The following is a 19,051-nucleotide window of genomic DNA, read 5'->3' on the forward strand; positions in this document are numbered from 1 at the left end:
GCCATAGAGGAGGACTTTGCAGCCAGCCTTGAAGATACCTGATAAAACAGGGTCAAATGAAAGGGGAGGAGGTCCTCCCCTATCAGTGGACTTGGAGAGGGGCAGGGAGGAGACCAGGGAGGGAGTTGGGGAGGGGGAGGGAATGAGGGAGCGGGATACAGCTGGGACACAGAGTTAACAAATTGTAACTAAAAAGAAAAATAAAAATTAAAATAATAATAATAATAAAAAGATTTTAAAAAGAATGTGTTTTACTTGTAGACATTTTCTTACTTCAGGTTGCTTTATGGGACTGTATCTGTCTAAAAGTCTGAGCAAATAGAAACCTCATATTAGGATTCATATTGGCTTGTTAAATCCCTCAGTTGTTTTTGATTTTACATGATGCTATTTGTTGCTGGGACTGTTACACTGAGACTATTTTTAAACATGCTCGGATCTGCTAGAACTGATAAGGCAAGCTGATTTCACTTACCAAGGGGGAGGCACACGACCATAGTGTGAACGCATTGCACTGGCCCAAATATTGGCTCACAGTGTGCCGGTGCTGGACTCTGCTTCCATTAGTGTTTTATAATGTTGGCCAATGTTGCTCTCTTTGAATGTCAACTTGTTTACTTCGGAATCAGAATGATGGTAATTACCACGGGAGCTTGCAGTACCTACTAGGTATTGCTGAAAGGACGTCATAAGTATTAACTCATTTGTTCTGGCTATGCTATTTCGTGTTGGGCCACTTGAAGCAACTTAAAAAAGATCACACAGTTAGTAGGGATGCAAGAGCTAGCCCTATACTTGGTCTAGAGTTTTGACTTGAGTTCCTCTCTGTCAGCCTCTAGCTTGATCAGGGAATAGGAGCAAAGCAGCCAAAGGCAGCTGCCATTGATATTCTTGTGGTCATTGTTGCTATAACATTTTTCATGTACAAGAGAGAGCAATAGTAAAATAGGTCTTTGTGGTTTCTTTTTTGCTTATTATTCGAATTTTTAAATTTAAAGTAACTACTCGATTAAATTTTGCTTTTTACTCCACTTATAATGAACTGTTTGACTTCATGCAGCCCAATATTCCTCAGGTCACAAGGACTATTACATCCTTTTCCAGCTAGGAAGGGTTAGGCACTCTAGGAGCTCAGTTCTCAATGACAGTAGCACCCATGTGGCCTGTGGAAAACCATGGAGAGTGCTTTAGTCCACGCACTATGAAGATCAAATGAACTTCTAATTTATTTATACTACATTACTAGGAAAAAAAATCCCCAAACTCTGTGAATGCTGTCATTTTTAAATTTCCTCCTTTTATTTTTCACTTTACTCATTGTCCTCGACTCTTCATTCCCAGATAATCAATCATGAGTCATTGTGATACTGCGCAAAGTGTGAAAATCTGTACCTGAGGCAACTGGTCTCCATGTAACTCCACGTTATATTCAGTGGTTGCTGTTGAAGACTAACCCACAGAGAACGAATAAAAACCTTTTACAGAAACGTAAGAGAATCTTTTCCTCTTCTAGTAAAGAATACATTCCATCTACCTGTGACTATCTGGGTCCTCAGGCCACCCGTCACTTTAGTCAGCTTCTTACTGTGCCCTCAAGCGACTAAGGTCTCTTATATACAGCCTGCTCCTGGAAAGCCAGATGCTTATCCAAAAAGCCTATATACCAGCCCTAAGGTGGGTGCTGTTTAACCCTTACTTTGTGGATAAGAAAGGGAAGATGGTCAAAGAGCAGCAGAATCAGTGTTTGAACTGAAAGTGTGGCTCTCAAACTGCATTCTGACCCACTACAACAGCTTCTAAACCTTCCTGTTTATGATAAACTCCAAGTTCAAAGTTGGGGATCATTTTCTAGGCTTTTAATTGGAGCATTGCCAGCCAATATCTACTTGGGCAAGTCACTTAATACCTTTGGCCTCTCTTTCCTCAGATAAAATTTGAGAATTGGACTCTCACCCTCAGAGAGTCTATAACCCAAAGCTCTGACAGGGACTCATCTGTCAAAAATTCCAGACAAGCTGATTAGCCAAACTTCTTGCAGATTTCTGGTTTCTTACAGAAACGGAAATTGTAAACAGTGAAACCCTGTTATCTTTCAGTATTGAAATGATGGGATGTAGCAAAAATTAAATAACCACCAAATTCTTTACATGGCCATGATCCCTTGTCACCAAGAGTGAAGAAAACCTGCTTCCAGAACCTGGCTGGCAGCATTGTGACCCACAGCAAATATGGGTTTCCTGGTGTAATGATGATCCATTAATATTATCTGGCAAAAGGCAGAGGACCTAAGGCATAAGCCACAGGCTCTGAAGGCATAGAACATGGACTTTGGAGAGTAAGTCTGTATTTACAACAGCATTTTCAGGTAGTGAACGTGTTTTGTGAACAAATGAGTACACTTAGCATTTAGAAAGTGCCTCCATGGCAGACACTCCTCAGGTCATAGACTAGGGCTTGGGAAGTAGGGGGTTGTCCCCAAATGCCTTATGGGGTAGACTAGCAATTGTGGAACTGGTACGAACGTTAGGGTGAACTTCCATTTAGAGTTTATTTACAATAAGAAATATGGAAAGGGAATTTTGTGTATTTCAGGATGCAGACAGATGTAACCAGACATTATCACTGTGGACACCAGGCTTCAGCATGCTTGCGTTCCTTTATGTCAGGAGTACAAGGCACGAAACCACTTTCTCCACTTGTCTGACATGCAGCTGCAGCAAGACTACCTGTGGTAACCTACAGTCTAGTTTTCGCCAATCTTGTTCTGCAGAACCACCTTCCTGGAGATGGTGAGCAAACAAAGGGGAGCTGAAAACCAGCACCTCCTCCTATAAATCAAGGTGGGGTGGGGTCAATCCAACCCACATATGGTTTTACTTCCTCCCAGCATGGGTCAGCTCTATCATCAGCCTCCATCCATTTAAAGAAAGAAATGTATGACAGTGACCATTTTCACATAAAATATTTCTAGGTGGTGCCTGGGATGCGCCTTCAAATCTGTGTAAGTGTCTGGCAGGTAACAAAGATAAAAGGAGAAAGGGAGGCCTTCCTGGCCTCCCAGCTGTCAGCTTACTGTCTCTCTTTCCCACATTGCAAGCAAATGGACTCCCATTTCGGAAAGCTGCAAAGCTTGGGGGCGCATCTTCTGAGAAGATCTGGTTCTATATCAGCATCACTCCCATATTAGAATCCCAGCATCATTTTATTTTTTTCTCATACAGAAGAGCATTGATAAATGGCAACGGTCTAACTATGGTGTTTTTTTTTTTTTTTTTAAATCCACAAGCACCTTGCTTATAACAGTTTCTTTCTGTGATTTTATCCCAAAGCTTGATGAAGTTTAAAACTGGGGAGAACGTTCTGTGATTTTCCTGGTTTGCTCAGCCAGGGAAGGAGCTGAGGCAGGAAAAATGTGATAGATGGGGGAGGAGTAGAATGTCTGTTACTCACGGAGATTATTTTTTAAGTTTCAGGGAATTTCTTAAGTAAGTGCATTTGTCAAACCACTTTTTTTTGTCATTAAGAATGTCAATTTGATCTCCTAAAGGGCATCCAGGGAATTTGATCTCCTAAAGGGCATCACATCAGGAATTACGTGTGGACTTCTCTCATGTGTGCCTCTGTTACTACTAGAGAAGAAACCCATGTGGTGTTTCTTTAAGGCCAAGGCATGACTTTCCTGACCCTTTCTTTACTCTCTAAATTTTAAAACAACTTGAAGTTTGATTTCCAAACAAATGTCTCTATGACACTGCCCCCTCCCTCTCTGTGTTAGGCAAAGCTTCCAATGACACTTGCACAGCAAGCACTCTTGGAAGGTGGATCAGATAGCAGAGCCCAGAAAACCAATCTCCTGAAATAGCTCATGTGGCAAGGGATGAAGGGATGGCTCAAAGAAGGCTAGAGAATAATAGTTCTGTATCTTGCACTTACACAGCCCTAAGCTTCACAGAGCCCGCAGAGCTTTGCCAAATGTTCTTAACCCAAGAGTTCATGATCCCTGAGTTTACAGCTGAAGATGATGGCATTAGATTGCATGAGCCAAGCTGTCCTTGTATTTCCCACAGTTTCCCGCTATTCCCCCATGATGCAAGGTAAATGAAATGCTTTATATGTCAAGCCTCTTACCTTCTGAAATAATAGAGCTGCTTAAGCCAACAGCCTATCCAAGAGAACTCACAAAGTATGGAAATGATAGGCAGATGGCGTCCGTAGGGACAGAGGTCCAGGAAAACTCCAGTACACTGCTTTGATTCTCTTTTACCAGTTGCTGTAATTTCTGTTACAGCAAAAATTTCTATGTCATCTCCCTAGTTTTTAAGCATAACTAAAGGAACCCTTACACAGGAGAATGGAGTGTTTTAAGTCTTACATGGGAAAGAGAAAGGAAACAGATGGCCAGGTACAAACAACTCTGTAGGCTTTTGAAAAGTCTATCCCGAGATTCTTAGATCCAAGAGCATGCTAACAGCATGTTTGATCAGAATTTTAGGAAAACAAAACTCTTTAATCTGCAGCAATAAGAGAATTATCTGGGCCTTAGTGTCCTTGATCTAAGTTAGAAGACCATTTGTTTTGTTCCTGTGTGCTAAGTGTTCATGTCTCGCCCATGGCCCTTATGCCTTGCATGGTGCTGAACGACCATGTAGATCTGTAGACTGATCTCCCAGTGTGCTTTTCTTTCCTGCTCCGGTATCTGTGTCTCAGACTAATTTTTCTTCTCATCTAGAGCCTACAGCAGAACAAGAATTAAAAAAAAATGTTCACTGAACTAAGCTGGATTTTTCCTTTAGTCAGCAGAAAATTGCTACCCTCCACGGGCCCAAGTTAATTCGGGGATACTTTTGGATCAGACATTCTCAGGCACTCCAATTTTCTGAAGTCCACAAAAATTGCCTGCTTCCTCTGAATAGGGACAACTCTTTATAGAGATATATAAACCTGTCCCCTTCCACCCCCATGAAATCCCCAACTAATACCTGTTAACTTAATATATTCTAGGCACCACACTAAACACTCCAGGTTTAAAGGGAACAAATGGAGTTCTGAGGTTACACAAGCTCTCTGCAGCCAGGCAGCTGGCAAATTCATATGCACTAGATCTTAACCCTAATTTGTGCAAGTCCATATCCTCAAGACTGGAATAAGAGCTTGAGGTGAGAAATACACATCTTTGTTTGCTTATCAGCTTAAGCAGTTTTGCATTACTTAGTTGAATTGAACTGAGTGGATGAGGAGGGAGGATGAAGGAAACTGGTATATTGTGCTTTGCATAATAGGAAGAAAGGAGCCAGCTAGGGATCTGGATAGTTAGGAGACAAAGTGCTTTGAGAATAAGCCTGTAGAGGGGAGAGGAAGAAGACACTAGCAAACTATTGAAAAGAACGGAAAAGAAATGGAGGCAGTGACCCACTTTTGCAAAGAGGAAAATGTGTGAGAGAGTGTGTGTGTATGTGTGCATTTCTGCATGCACATGTAAAGAGATGGTGATAATTTATCCCATTAGCACACATTGGCTCAACGCAAACTGGGGCAATGGTTGTTTGTGATGGCAGACCAACACATCAAGGCGCCAAGGCAATCCCCAACATCTTCCAGATTTGCAAGCCTAGGCTACATCTTTCTTGATGACTCAGGATTTCTTCTTCTTCTCTCTCTTTTTTTTTCTTTTAAGGGAAAGGCGTTCTATGTGTAATGAGTCAGCACTGGGTTTTAAAGGATTCACGTAGGTCTATTTGAGCCCTCTTTTCACATGCTTCATATGTTAAGGGTTTGGCTTTGACCTGAGAAGTGTTGGCTTTGAGGAATTTTTGACTCTGTCCCAATCAGTGCGAACTTTCTCCAGGAGCTGCGTTCTGTTCTTGGTAACTGGAAGCACGCGATGAAGAAAGAAAACCTTGTAACTTGCTTGTTATGGGCTATAGGCAAGTGGTGTTGATACTTTTCCCAGAGGTAATTCCTGTGCCTACAGGGAGTGTAGGAGCTAAGGAAGGTAGCACCTGCAGTGATAAATCTACAACTATCATTGAAAAAGGGAAGAAATGACCCCCTAAGCTTTTTTGTAATTTTATTTATTCTTTTCTCCTACGTTACATTCTGACCAGTTTCCCCTCCCTCCATGTCTTCCAGTTCCTCCCTGACTCCCAAGCTCTAGTGACCGCTTTGGAATTATGTATAACTTGTGCCAAATCTGGACCTGCCACTTGGGGGTTACATGTGTCTCTAAAGCAGTGGTTCTCAACATGTGTGACCCCTTTGGGGCTCACGTATCAGATATCCTGCATTTCAGATATTTACATTACAATTCATAACAGTAGCAAAATTGCAGCTATGAAGTAACAACAAAACAATTTTATGGTTGGTGTCACCACAACATGAGGAACTGTATTAAAGGGTTTCAGCATCAGGAAGGTTGGAAAATCACTGCTCTAAAGACTTATTTAGCTTATATCTAAAGACAGCACAAGAATAGGATCATCATAAATGTACGGGGAAATTGTATACTATAGTCTATATTAACAGATTGGCTCCATGCCTGGAGTGGTGGCTTTGATGATAAATGTCCCCTTTGGCTCATGTATTTAAGTACTCATTTCTCAGTTGGTGACAGTGTTCAGAGAGGTTATGGAACAATTAGGAGATTTCAATATAGTAGAGGAATTACCTCACTGGGGGTGGGCTCTAACGGTTCATAGCCTCACCCTATTTCCTGTTCTCCCTCTCTCCTTCCTGTGTGGATAAAGATGTGATCAGACAGTTTCCTCCTGGCAGAAATGCCTTCCCTGCTTTTATGGAAGTTAGCTCTCTGGATCCATAAACCAAAACAACCTCTTTAAAAAATTGCTTTTGGTCATGTTGTGATTTCATCACAACAGCAAAAGAGTAACTGATACAGAATGTCTGGCACATTGATTGCAACAAATAAATGTTAAGCATTAGAAAACTATGTCTCACTGAAAGTTGGCCTCAGGCTATTGTCTGTACCACAACTGGATTTTCCTTCTCTCTTCTGTTTTCTTTTTCTTTCTACCTTTCTTATTCCCTTTCATTACACATCTATGAAACCAATCAGCTAGAAATAACACAATTTATATAAACCCCCTGATTTTGTTTCAACTTGTCATGGGATTCTTTTGACTGTCAGCACAACATTGCTCATTCTCTGTCATCCTACTTGCCAAAGGACTTACCTCCCACCCCCACTGAAGTTCCTAAGACATTAATATGTTTAGGGATTGTGGTGATTTGAATAAGAATGGACACCATAGGCTATATGTTTGAATGTTTAGTCATGGGGAAGTGGAACTCTTTGGTAGGATTAGGAGGATTAGGAGATGTGGCCTTATGTCACTAGGTGGGTGGGAAGGCAAGGAACATGTAGTGTGGCTGGGAGCTGGGGTAATTCAGAACTTTGGTCTGCTCTTTCTGCTCTGTGTTCTTAAACACGTCTTTTGTCTTTTGTGCTATGCCTTTCTCAAGTCTTTTTATAGCTTGCTCTCTCAGTTTGAGGAATATCGAACCCTGAGAATCTCTTCATCTCAAAGTGTGCATCAGGCCTTCTGCTTAAAACTTCAGGATTGTTTCAAAGCCTTGGACTTCCATTAACTCCAGGACTTTAGAAATAGATTGTAGGAAAAGGCAAAAAATGTTTGAAATGTGAAATCCTTACTTTTCGAGGTACCACTTCAATGCTGTTAGCCCTTTTGTAAGCAGGAAGATTCCTGAACTGTGAACCTCCCAATGTTTCATCACTACATCCATAGAAAATGCTTCCTGGTGGTGGCATGCCCACCCTTAGGGTGCCTTTGAGCAATGGGATATATGACTGATATACACATGACAGCCCCTGGGGCAGTGAAAATGCAGGGGCTATTTAACTGAAATCTACCTTGGGAAGGGCAGTTTGTAAGACATTGGGGTTTAAAATAGATGGAGCTGAGGTTAACTCAGTTGTACAGAAAATGCATAGTATGATTGAAGCCCTAGCTAGAATTCAAGCACCAAAACAAAACAAACAAAACCTCAAACAAACGAACAAGTGCTGATGCCCAAAGGAAAAAGCCTTGACCGTCTCTAAGTCCTGGCATTCCCAGATTCAGAGAACAAAGCAGGATTTCTTCATGATTATAACCACAGCACAATGCCTGGCATGGGAAACAGTCAATAAATACTTATTTATTGGAGACTGAACAAAGAGAAATTCTGCTTATCTTTAAGGGCATCATAAACTTCTAAGTAGAGGGATGCGGGGTGTTTTATATTCTTTGCACACATACAAATGTAATTAAGGTGTTGTGAAAACATTCACCATTTCAGTCTACAGCTGTCCTCGATGCCTGAATGCCGGGCCTAAGTGCTTCCTATGAAAAGTGAAATCTTATTCTCAGTACATGTTTTGGTTCTTTATCATGGAAGCCAGTTCCTGTTTTGTGCAAAGATGTTTCTGTGTGTTAAATTTGATTCCAGGTGTACATTTTTCCCCCAATAGGATCCACGCACATTTTCTTTTTTGCTTGCTAAACTTTGATTCTGTAAGAAATAATCCCTATCTTCGAAGGATCCCAGAATGCTAGTGCTGTCAGGGCCTCGGTAATCAAGTCCTATTGGCTAACTTGATCATGACCTCCTTCCTGATTCCCTTACCTGGAACGCCACTGTCCCGTCAGGATAGGCTGAGTTAGCACATACTGGGTTACTCGAGGGAACAAACAAAATGCTAACACTTGTACTGCTTTTGTCAATGAAAATATCACACAGAGTACATCATTTCTGATTCTTCACAAGAATTGTAGTTCTGAATGTCCAAGACTTGAATTGGTGGCTTTTGTTTTGTTTTGTTTTTTTTTTTTTTAGACAAGGTTTTTTATTATGTTGATCAGGCTTTGAATTCACTCTATAGCCCAGACTGGTCTAGATCTCTTGTTCTTCCTGTCTCATCCTCCTGAGTCCTGAGTCAGCCTCCCAAGTGCCTGGATTATAGGCCTGCTGCCACCATGCCTGGCTGGAATTGGTCTTGGTGTAGTTTATATGATGCACTCTTGAAACATACTGACAGTGACAAACCAAGGCCAAAAACTAGATATCAGTGTGACTAAAAGCTAGCCATCATCACTATTTCATTGTCTTAGGTGGTCAGTAAGAATCATCTTTATCCAAGCAACACTGTTTTTTTTTTTTTTTAATTTTTTTTTTAATGACTCTGTTTAAGCTCCTTCATTGAGTTTCACTTACTGTAGGAAATAAAGTCCAAGTACCTTTAGGACACAAAGCCTCCCTGGGTCTGGCCTCTGCCTGTTCTTTTCAGCACTCACTTCTTGTATGTTTTCCTTTCGTTTGAAACATGTCCTCCTTCTTTTACCTAGATGAAACCCACTTTTATGCGTCATCATTCAGCATGGGCTTCACCTCCTCCAGGGAGAAGCCACCTTGAGGCCTCATGCTTTCTCAGAACCTTATGATGGGCTTATCCCCATCCCTGTTTTGAGAGCTTTCCTTAACAAGTGACATCTTCAAGATGGGTTCTGTGTTCTGGTCATTCTGAGGACTGCTACCAGCAGCCTGATGGACATGAAGATGCCCATTTCATTTTTACTTTTTCAGAATTGAAATGGAAAAACCCTCTGCTCTAATTTTCATGCACAAAGCTAATAGCAGTCAGTGGTCTATAGAAAGATTTCACAGAGTTTAGGCAGGGTTTTATGGTCTCAGGGGATGCCCAGTTATTTAGGTATGAAGAAACCAGAAAAGGCTTACTGCTTAGGACTCGATGGATGGGGTTTCCCGAAGCTGTTGTTTTCACCTTTTTAGAATGAATCATATATTATTTCAGGTGACGTGTTTAGAAGGTACATTTAGTCGCCTCATTTTCTCTTTAGCTTCACACAACGAAATCTATGCATACCAAGTAATTTTAGTCTCCCGAATATGTTGTTTTGTTTTTGTTGTTGATTTCAGAATGTTACTAGAACAATGCTAACATTCCTAGTGGAGAAGCAGCCCAGGCTCCCACTGGCCCAATGAGTCTCAAGAATTAAGAAGCATGTTTCTCTGTTGTAACCCGTCCATCAGTGGAAGAAGGGGAAAGGGTGAAGATACACGTGGATGTGCCGGAGAAGGCGTGGCAGTAAGAGTTAATACTCTCAAGACACAGAACATGGCCCCCAAATCTAGGCTTAATTTCTGTGGGTGTTGGTGAGCTTTGGTATGCTTTTGCTTTATGTATTTGTAAGTTAGTGTGGACAGAGTCAAGAGGTAGCAGACGGACGCTTTGGAGAACCAGCAGAGGTTAAACCAGTCTTTGGAGTACCTGATGAAAAAGTAACCCTTAAAACAAGACCAGGGTGCCTGAGAGGCTTTGAAAGCTCCGTCAACTAAATGAAAACGTGGCCGTCTTAAAAGGCGACACCATTTGCTCTGCCCATTTTAAGTGAATATAAAAGAAAACTTGAAATTGGAAATCACATGCTGTCAATGTGCATGGGTCTTGTTAGTGCACAATAAAGTGGGTGTTCTGGTCTGCTTTTAAAGAGGGGGCTCTGTGACCCCAACACTCCCCTTAAATAAGGATTCTCGGCTTCTTTTATTCTTGTTGGTTCTAAGAACAGTCCTAGGAAAGAAATTAAGGCTGCTGCAGGAGGTAGAGAGAGGGAGAGAGAGAAGGAAGAGGCTGAGTATCATTCTTGGAACTAGGAGATCCTCCTCCACTGTTTATCTCCTCGCCACCACTCAGCTGTTCTCTGCTGCACAGAAATAAGAGTTTAGTTTAAGAAGGATGTTAGAACAAAGCTGCAGAAATTGCCTGGAATTTCCTTCATTTTCAGCCATCTGGCTTTCATTGCTCACTCTATTCCCCTCCTCCACATACATTTACCAAATCTTTTCAACACACACTGGCCAAGCTATCAAATACTTATAATTAATAACAGTCATACTTTTTTTTTTTTAAAGTAGTGATTTCTGGCTTTCTTTGGCTGCTCATGTCACTGCTATTATAAACCAGGGAGATAGTAACTTATTTATTAAGACTTAGTTCAAATCTAAATCAAATTTAAGTCTTGAATTTAAAAATGTCATGCTTTCATTTAAATTATGACTATTATTTCTCAGTCAGTAAAACTAAAAGATGACAATGCATTTCTCTGAGTGCTGACTATTGTGATTCTCTTTTTATTTTTCTTCATTTTTAAATTTTGGGATAGACTTGGGTGCTTGGGTACCTCACAACCCTCTCCTGATTCTACTTCTGAGTTCTGGGATTTTAGGCATGTGTTCTTATACCAGGCAGAAAAAAACCTGTCTGTATGTGTGTGTTTGTGTTTGTGTGTGTGTGCTAGTCGAACACCCTGACACTGAGTTACACGGCAGCACAGATCCCATTATTGCTATTGTTTTATTGACAGAGTCTCACTCTGTAGCCTGTGCAGACCTGGAACTCACTACTTAACTAAGGCTCACCTCAGCTTCATGGTAATCCATCCACTTGCCCCAGTCCCTCAAGTACTGAAGCTGTAGTTTCGCTCACTGTATCCAGCATTCTAAAGTGCTACCCCATTTTACGGAAAAAAAAAAATGAAGAGTGAAAAATGTCTATAGCTTCTCAAAAGTTAGCTAAACGTGACCAAAGAGGCTTAGATCACAGGTTTCCATGTACTTGCTAGTCTTTTTGAGTGTCCTAGGGATGTGAAAGCTCTATCGTGAGCAGTGCTAAGTGAAGAAAAAAAAAATTTTTTCCCAGCAATAAATGTGGTAAAATCTTTGTTACAAATATCAAAGGCTTGCATATTTGTATGTGTTCATAAATATATGAAAATTTATGCAAAGGGGTCTTGAAGTGCATAGACAAGCTACCAGCATGACTCTCTCTGGGTGAGAGAGGATGGGAAAGGTGACTACGCTGAAGAAAGGAAGGCAGCACTTACCTTTCTGTCCTGATTACTACTACTGCTGTGCCTGAGGAGTCTTTAAGAAAACTTGTTTTAAAAATACAGGAATACAGTGTAATCACCTCATTTCTACCCTTCCTTCCCCTTCCAATTCTTCTCACATCCCACCGCCTCTGGAATTCATGATCTCTTCTATAATTATTATTGTTAGATTGTTACACACACACACACACACACACACACACACACACACGCACACATTCTTACTGAGTCTAGTTAGAGTTGCTTGTATGTATGCACATAGGATTGGAAAACTATGTGCTTGATCCCTCAGAGCTGGGATTGTCTATAGTTCTTCACACGGGGTAGGGCCTTATGAATATTTCTCCCCCACACAATGGCATGTTAGCCAGGGTGGTCATGTGCAGGTCATGTGCAGACAACCATACTTCTCAGAGTTCATGACTGCAGTGTCTGTCATGTCAAAGACACTATCTCACAGCAGCTATTTTGATTCTCCAATCAAAATAGCTCTTCCAATCTTTCTACCTTCTTTTCCTTGATGTTCCCTTGAATTTAAAAAAAAAATAAGACTCTGCCTGAGCTACTTAGATAATTAGAACACCCAGAAAGCTTTAAAAAAATAAAATTAGGAACAGAGACTGACTTCTTTGCCTACAATGGGTCTTGGCTCCTTCTAAAAAAATCTCCAAGCCAACCTCACCCACTGATGACCCACTTGGGAAAGATAATGTTGCCACTGAGACTGAAGTTGCTTAGTATTAAATATGTACACAAAAATTTTTCCTTCTCTATGATAATAACTCATTTCCTATCAACTTTGAAGAAAGCTCTCAATGGGGCTTTACAAGCAAAATTGCATTCAACGCTTTATGGCCAATTTTCGGAAAGGTTGCAAATGAATAAATATCTTCTTTTCTCCACAGCCTGATCCCTCCCTCCCAGAATCAAACTTTCTACTAGTCAATGCTAACAACTACTCAATCTCTTTGTCCCTGGCCCTTCCATCAATGCTTACCTTGTGTCTTTCTTTACTTTGAGTATACTTTTCTATATATAAGTGATAACATAAATGCCCTAATCTCAAATTTACATTATAGCTTGACAAGGCCTTGAGTTGAAGAAAAAGATCCTAATAATGGAATTTTAAACATTGCTCAGAAGATGGAAGAGAGGGATAAAGAGGACAGAAATAGCAGTGAGGCCTTCTGGCTCACAGCCACAGCATGCTTTAAACCTTGCCAATTACAAACACAGTCTCCCAATGAACAATCATCTGCCACCTGTTGGTTCCTAGATCATAGAGATCAAGAGAGGAGGATCAAGACATAAAGCTGAGAGCAACAACTTTACGAGTCTAGCCTCTTCAATGGAAACTACTATTCACTTTAAGTTATCTAAAGAAGGTAAGCATGCAACTCAGGGAGTCCTAGGAAAGAGTTGGGGAATAGAAGTACTAGAGGGGACATGAACTCCATGGGGAGACCAACAGAGCCAACAAATCTGGGCCCAGGGAGACCTGCAGAGACTGATGCACCAGCCAAGAACCATGCATGGAGAGGTCCTAGACCCCCTGCTCAGATGTAGCTAATAGGCAGCTCAGTCTCCATGTGGGTTCCCTAGTAATGGGAGCAGGGCCTGTCTCTGGCATGGACTCAATTGCCTGCTCACTTCACCCTGTGTGTGTGTGGGGGGGGAGGGGCTTGCCAGGCCACAGAGGAAGAAGTTGCAGGGAGCCTAATGAGACTTGATAGGCTGGGGTCAGATTGTAGGGGAGTAGGTCTCCCCCTTTCTGAGGAATAGGGGAGGAAGATGGGAGGAAGAAGGAAGGAGGGTGGGACTGGGAGGAGACCATGGAGGGGGCTACAACCAGGATGTAAAGCGAATAAATTATAAAAAATAAAGTTAAATTGAAAAAAACAAACAAACAAGGTAAGCATTATGCATACGCACACATATGCACTCAGGCATACGCACAGAAGCTGGAAAAGCCAGAGTCCTTCCAGCTTGCGAACAGACCTGTAAGCGACCAGGCCTGAAAACTGCATGGGGGAATGCTGGGGAAAGTCAGACATGTGCTTCTGATACAAACTCACCTTTACACAGGGGAAGCCAGAAGGATCAAGTGTGGGCCTCAGAAGCTGCTCCAGAATGACAGAGGCCGTTGGCACAGCGCATGTTACAGCACTGGTCCCAGCATATGTGAGGCTGGTGATTTTCCCCCCACTGGCAGTCATCAGAACTGACAACTCCCTGAAGATGGAGGCTGGCCTTTTCCCCGAGTCTCCTCACAGACACCAAAAATGACGATTTGTAGCATTTGCTGTGTAGAAATGCTATGGTTTTCTTTTTTCCTCTTTTTTTTTTTTTTTTTGTTTCAAAACATGTGGATTTCAATAAGGCTAAGAGCATAAAAGACTATGTAGAAAGTTTTGCCCCATCATAAGATACATTAAAATACATAGGGAATGCAGAAGTTTGCTGAAGAATGGTGAATCAAAGATCTGAATAACCTCTGACTGGATTGATGGTGTAGAGGAGAAGGGCACATGGCTACATCTCTACCAAACACATGTGTGTACATCTTACTCCATGGAGATCAGCAAGGGAAGACTGCTCTAAAGTTATCTTGAAATAGTCCACAGGAGAATCAATTAAAAAGGACCAGTGTAAATTAACCTTATCCAATTAACCTTAGTTAGCCCTTTGAGAATAAGAGAATATGCTTGTGTCCTATTATTATTAGTTATCATCGTTATCATCATTATCATCACCATCATCATCATCATCATCATCATCATCATCATCATCATCATCATCATCGTTACTATTTTCTGCTCAGATAAAGAATGGATTCAGTGGCTACACATGCCAGCAATTTTTACCCACCCCAAGTACTGACTCCCTAGCCTTGCCTCGGCTCATTATAGCACTGGAATGTACTAAAAAGACACTTCTTGTTTTCTAATGACGGCAAACAAGCAAGACATAATGACAGCACTTGACAACACACAGAAGAGCTGATAGCTGTGCAAAACTTCGGCCCTTGGGATAATGAACAATCATGCGATATTTGTGTGGGGCATGGCAAACTCATGTTATCTTGTTCAGTGATTTTATTTTGTTCTTGGGGGAACAGAGAGAGTAGTCAACTTGATCAAGGCTACATAGCTAGCTGGTGACAGGTAGGTTGAGACCCATCCCTGTTGACCTTCTATCCCAGGGCCTTGCAGCCTTCTTTTAATACGAGGGACTGTCAACAAGTAAAGGAGTCTGTATTCTTTTCTAATGAACTAAAGTCAGAGGGTCACACACCTATGGTCAGCGCGGAGTTTGAGATAGATGAGGGACTAATTCCGGCAGGGACACATGATAATAGCCATGCTATACACTTGCTTGGGATTTGATGCACTGGATCTATCTTCTCTCTCTCTCCAGCACTTGACTCTGTTTTCCTCCTGTTCTGATGGGTGGGGTGCTGTTCAAGGCAAGTGGATGGCCTTGGAGTATGTGGCACTGGTGGCCATGTTCATTTCTATATTGGAAGGGGAAGCTCAGTCTTGGCATGCAGATCAATATGTGGAAGAACTATGGTGACCAGAATGTCACTATAGGGATGTGTAACATGACTGGAAAAGGCCTGAATCTGTCTCTTTTAAGTCTCAAAGTAAGGAGTCTTCTGGAGCTGGCTGAGAAAGAAGACAATCAGCACAAAGACTTTACCAGCAAACTACTGTTAGCACCTATAAACAATACAGCGGCTCTTCTATGATGGATTTTGCAGAGAAATGAGAAATATTCAGAAGCAACATTCCTTTCATATCTAGGACATGACCTTATCCAGTAATGCTCCTCGCTGAAGCTGTAGATTTGCAAGTCTGGCTTTAGTTCCTCAAACATATCCCTTCCAAACCAGAACCATACAGGAGGTTTGCTCCAGAAAGTATCTAAAAGGCAAATTTCCCAAGACACCATAAAATCATGTGTACCAAAGCAGTGATTGGATTGGTTAGCGAAGACTCAAGGTTGGGTGATAATGAGACACAGGCAAGGCTGAACAATGAAATGCTCTAATTGATTTTACGTGTGTGGAATGATACACACACCCCGGAGCATGCTAGAATGAATCTGCATGCTGTGTGCACACAGATTTCACAGCAGGTCAGTTATGCCACCCGGGCACTTCAGGACCTTATACCCTGTAATTTGGAAGCCAGTTTATTACTATGGTGTAAGGGCTTGGGATGCAGGCTTAGGGCTAGCATAGATCACGAAGTTTGTGGTCAGTTAATTTTCACTTTAGGGGGAAGCAAGAGAATGTTGCATGCACCTAACAGCCATGCCACAAATTTGCTTAGTGCATGGAGCCTCTGGACTATCTGACCATTGATTGGGCTAGAATTCCAGGGCCCTGCTTTCAATTAAATTTAAGTGGATTTGACTAGGAGTTTGAACTGACGCTAATTGGTTTTCAAAACATTCGGTAGTAGTAAGCGTTTCGGTGTTGCCCATAGAGAGATGCACCCAGTTCAACACATGCTCCTGGCTGGCAGGGCAGCAACACATCCCTTACCTTGCTGGGCAGGGATCCAAATTACAGGATCTCAGGAGCTGTGGGGGCCTTCGGCTGCTCACACACAGGTTCTCATCCGCGAGCTCCCGGGTCTGTTTGTTCAGGCAGCTCACCACGGCCTCCTGGACACCTGTGTACAAATGACACTGTCAGGCCGGAGTGCAGAACGAGCGTGTGCTGGGGTGATGAAGTGTAGACAGGCAGCTGGTGGGAGGTCTCTGAGAAGGGGGACCCTCACTGCACATGAGAGGCTACAGTTGGAAGCACGGTGCTGCCAGTTTCGTTAAGCAACATTTGTTCTAGGGCTGGGAGTGTAGCTCAGTGGTTCGGTGATTGCATAGCATGGGTTTGAACTCAGAGGTGCCACAATTCTTTAAAAGTAATCATTTTACTTGAACGAAGAAATGAGCCTGTGGCCTCTCTCAGTAGACTTCTTAAGGAGAGCAAGTTTCTGAAAACATAGGTGGCTGAAATGCTTTAACAATGCTACCAGAGGGTCCAGCCACTGTGGAAATCAGTGTTAAGAAGGCTCAAACAGTTAAAATAAATCTACCATATAACTATACCAAAAGGACTTGCCATTCCTCTTCACAGATACTTGCTTGCTCAGTCATGTTCATTGGTCCTTTATTCATAATACCCAGGAAATGGAAAAAACCTAAATATCCTTAATTCATGAATGGATAATAAAAATGTGGTATGTGTACAGGATGGAATACTATTTAGTTTTAAAGAATGCCATGAACTTCTCAGGTAAACGGGTAGGACTAGAGAAGATCATATTGAATGAGGTAACCTAGACCCAGAAAGAAACATAACATGTTCTCTCTCATCTGAAGTTTCTAGTTTCAAATCTTCAAATGTGAGTATATAACGTGGAGTATCTGTAGGAACCAGGAAAGAGATTATTGCCAGAGTAGGGGGATGGGAAAGAAATAGATGGAGGATACAAGTGATTTAAAGGAGAATGTGGAAAAATGGGGAGGGGCTTTAACTAGGAAGTGGGGAGATTAATTCAGAAAAAGGAAGGAGGGTAAAATAATAATGTCTGAATAATGATATCTGAAGTATCTACCTAAAATTATAAATAAATATGTATATACATACACATGTATAGTTTAAATGAAAATTTCCCATCTGGGATGATAATGCTTCCTTTAGTATCCATAGACTACAAAAATCCAAACACCAGGCATGAGAAACCCATTTTGAATTGTTGGTCAGGCTTGTTCAAGAGACTCCCCAAACATAGGCTATAGCTGTCACACTTGTTTGCTGCCTAGAGGTTAAAGACGTGCTCTTTGGATACATGTCTGAGATGATCTGAGCTGGTTCTGATCTGAAAACATCTTTCCTGAGGACTAGTTTTTATGATAACAGAAGGCACCATACAAGCCTCAAAGTGAGAGAAGCAATAAATAATTCTATTCAGCTATGATGCCCATGAACTAAGACAACATTTAGCATAAGCATGGAAACACTAAGCGTACAATAGTGGCGCACATACCATGGTGGTAACCAAGAGCTCTCTAATTGGACTTAAGGCCTACATAACAAGAATGAAATCATGCCTGGAAAACCCAGCCAATTAACCAGAGTGTGTGAAATCATGTATTCTGAGAGATTCTATTACTGCCACTTCACTAAACCATCCGATTCCTAACTACATCCTAAATATCTATCCGTATACTCCCTGCAGAAACATGCACAACCTAGATGGTGCTAGTATAGCATTTTGAGCAGTGGTTGACAAAGGTTACTTAGATAACTCAAGACGGTCCACAGGTTACCCTGTGGAGATTTCCGTGGAGCACAATACACTTAGCTGAGGCCAGTGAGCAGACATTTTATCCAGACACTGTCGCTAAGTACTTACATGCATCATTCCATTCACTCTACAATTCTATGAGGCAAATACTATTTAAACCTCAGGTTTACAGAAATGGAAACTGAAGATTAGAAGCACAAAAAGACTAGCCTGAGGTCAGGCGGTTGCTGAAGGGTGAAGTCGAGTGTGTTTGAGGCCCTACGAACTCACTGACAGCATTAACATTTAAAAATACCAAGAGGCGGTCATATCTGCTTCCCTGGAGATCTTCAGAAATAACCTAGACATTTGTCTGGAATCATGTCAGCATGCAGTTTAAGGGAAGCTGCGAGACAAGACATTCTTGTGAATTCACTCTCAGCCACGTATAGTTATGTATACAAAGATACCCACGTCTAAAGACATGGTTATATTCTTAGAACTTTGAATGAATTTATGCCTGATATATGGATATCCTATTCGCTCTGTTGCTTCATCACATGATTACTAATAGAATATAAATACCCACTACTTGTTAGTTTTCTTGTAATCTGTCCTTGGTTTCTCTAAGTCTCTCAAACAAGAGAATGCTTTCTAAGTCAATGTTACGTTGACCTAGGTCACCAAGCAAGGACATCACTTAAAAAGAATCCAAGCTGATTTCCTTCCTTCCTAGACGTTATTTTTGTCTTAACTAGGTTGTGGTATTTGTCATGTGGGTGACATGCAGTTTCAACATTTAATTTCATTCCCCTTAAGCTTTTAGTC

General features: G+C 41.6%; 1 protein-coding gene across 1 annotated transcript in view; it reads right to left on the reverse strand.

Annotated features, from left to right (window-relative positions):
- Positions 1–19,051, reverse strand: part of Adamtsl1 (ADAMTS like 1) — a 398,322-nt gene that overhangs the window by 139,983 nt on the left and 239,288 nt on the right. Inside the window, exon 15 of the mRNA XM_055629652.1 lies at positions 16,477–16,606. Within this exon, the coding sequence (XP_055485627.1) occupies positions 16,477–16,606 (130 nt within the window). The remainder of the gene's footprint in view (positions 1–16,476; positions 16,607–19,051) is intronic.

This window comes from Psammomys obesus, unplaced genomic scaffold (genome assembly GCF_907164565.1).
Source record: "Psammomys obesus unplaced genomic scaffold, mPsaObe1.curated_primary_1811, whole genome shotgun sequence".
Lineage (NCBI taxonomy): Eukaryota > Metazoa > Chordata > Mammalia > Rodentia > Muridae > Psammomys > Psammomys obesus.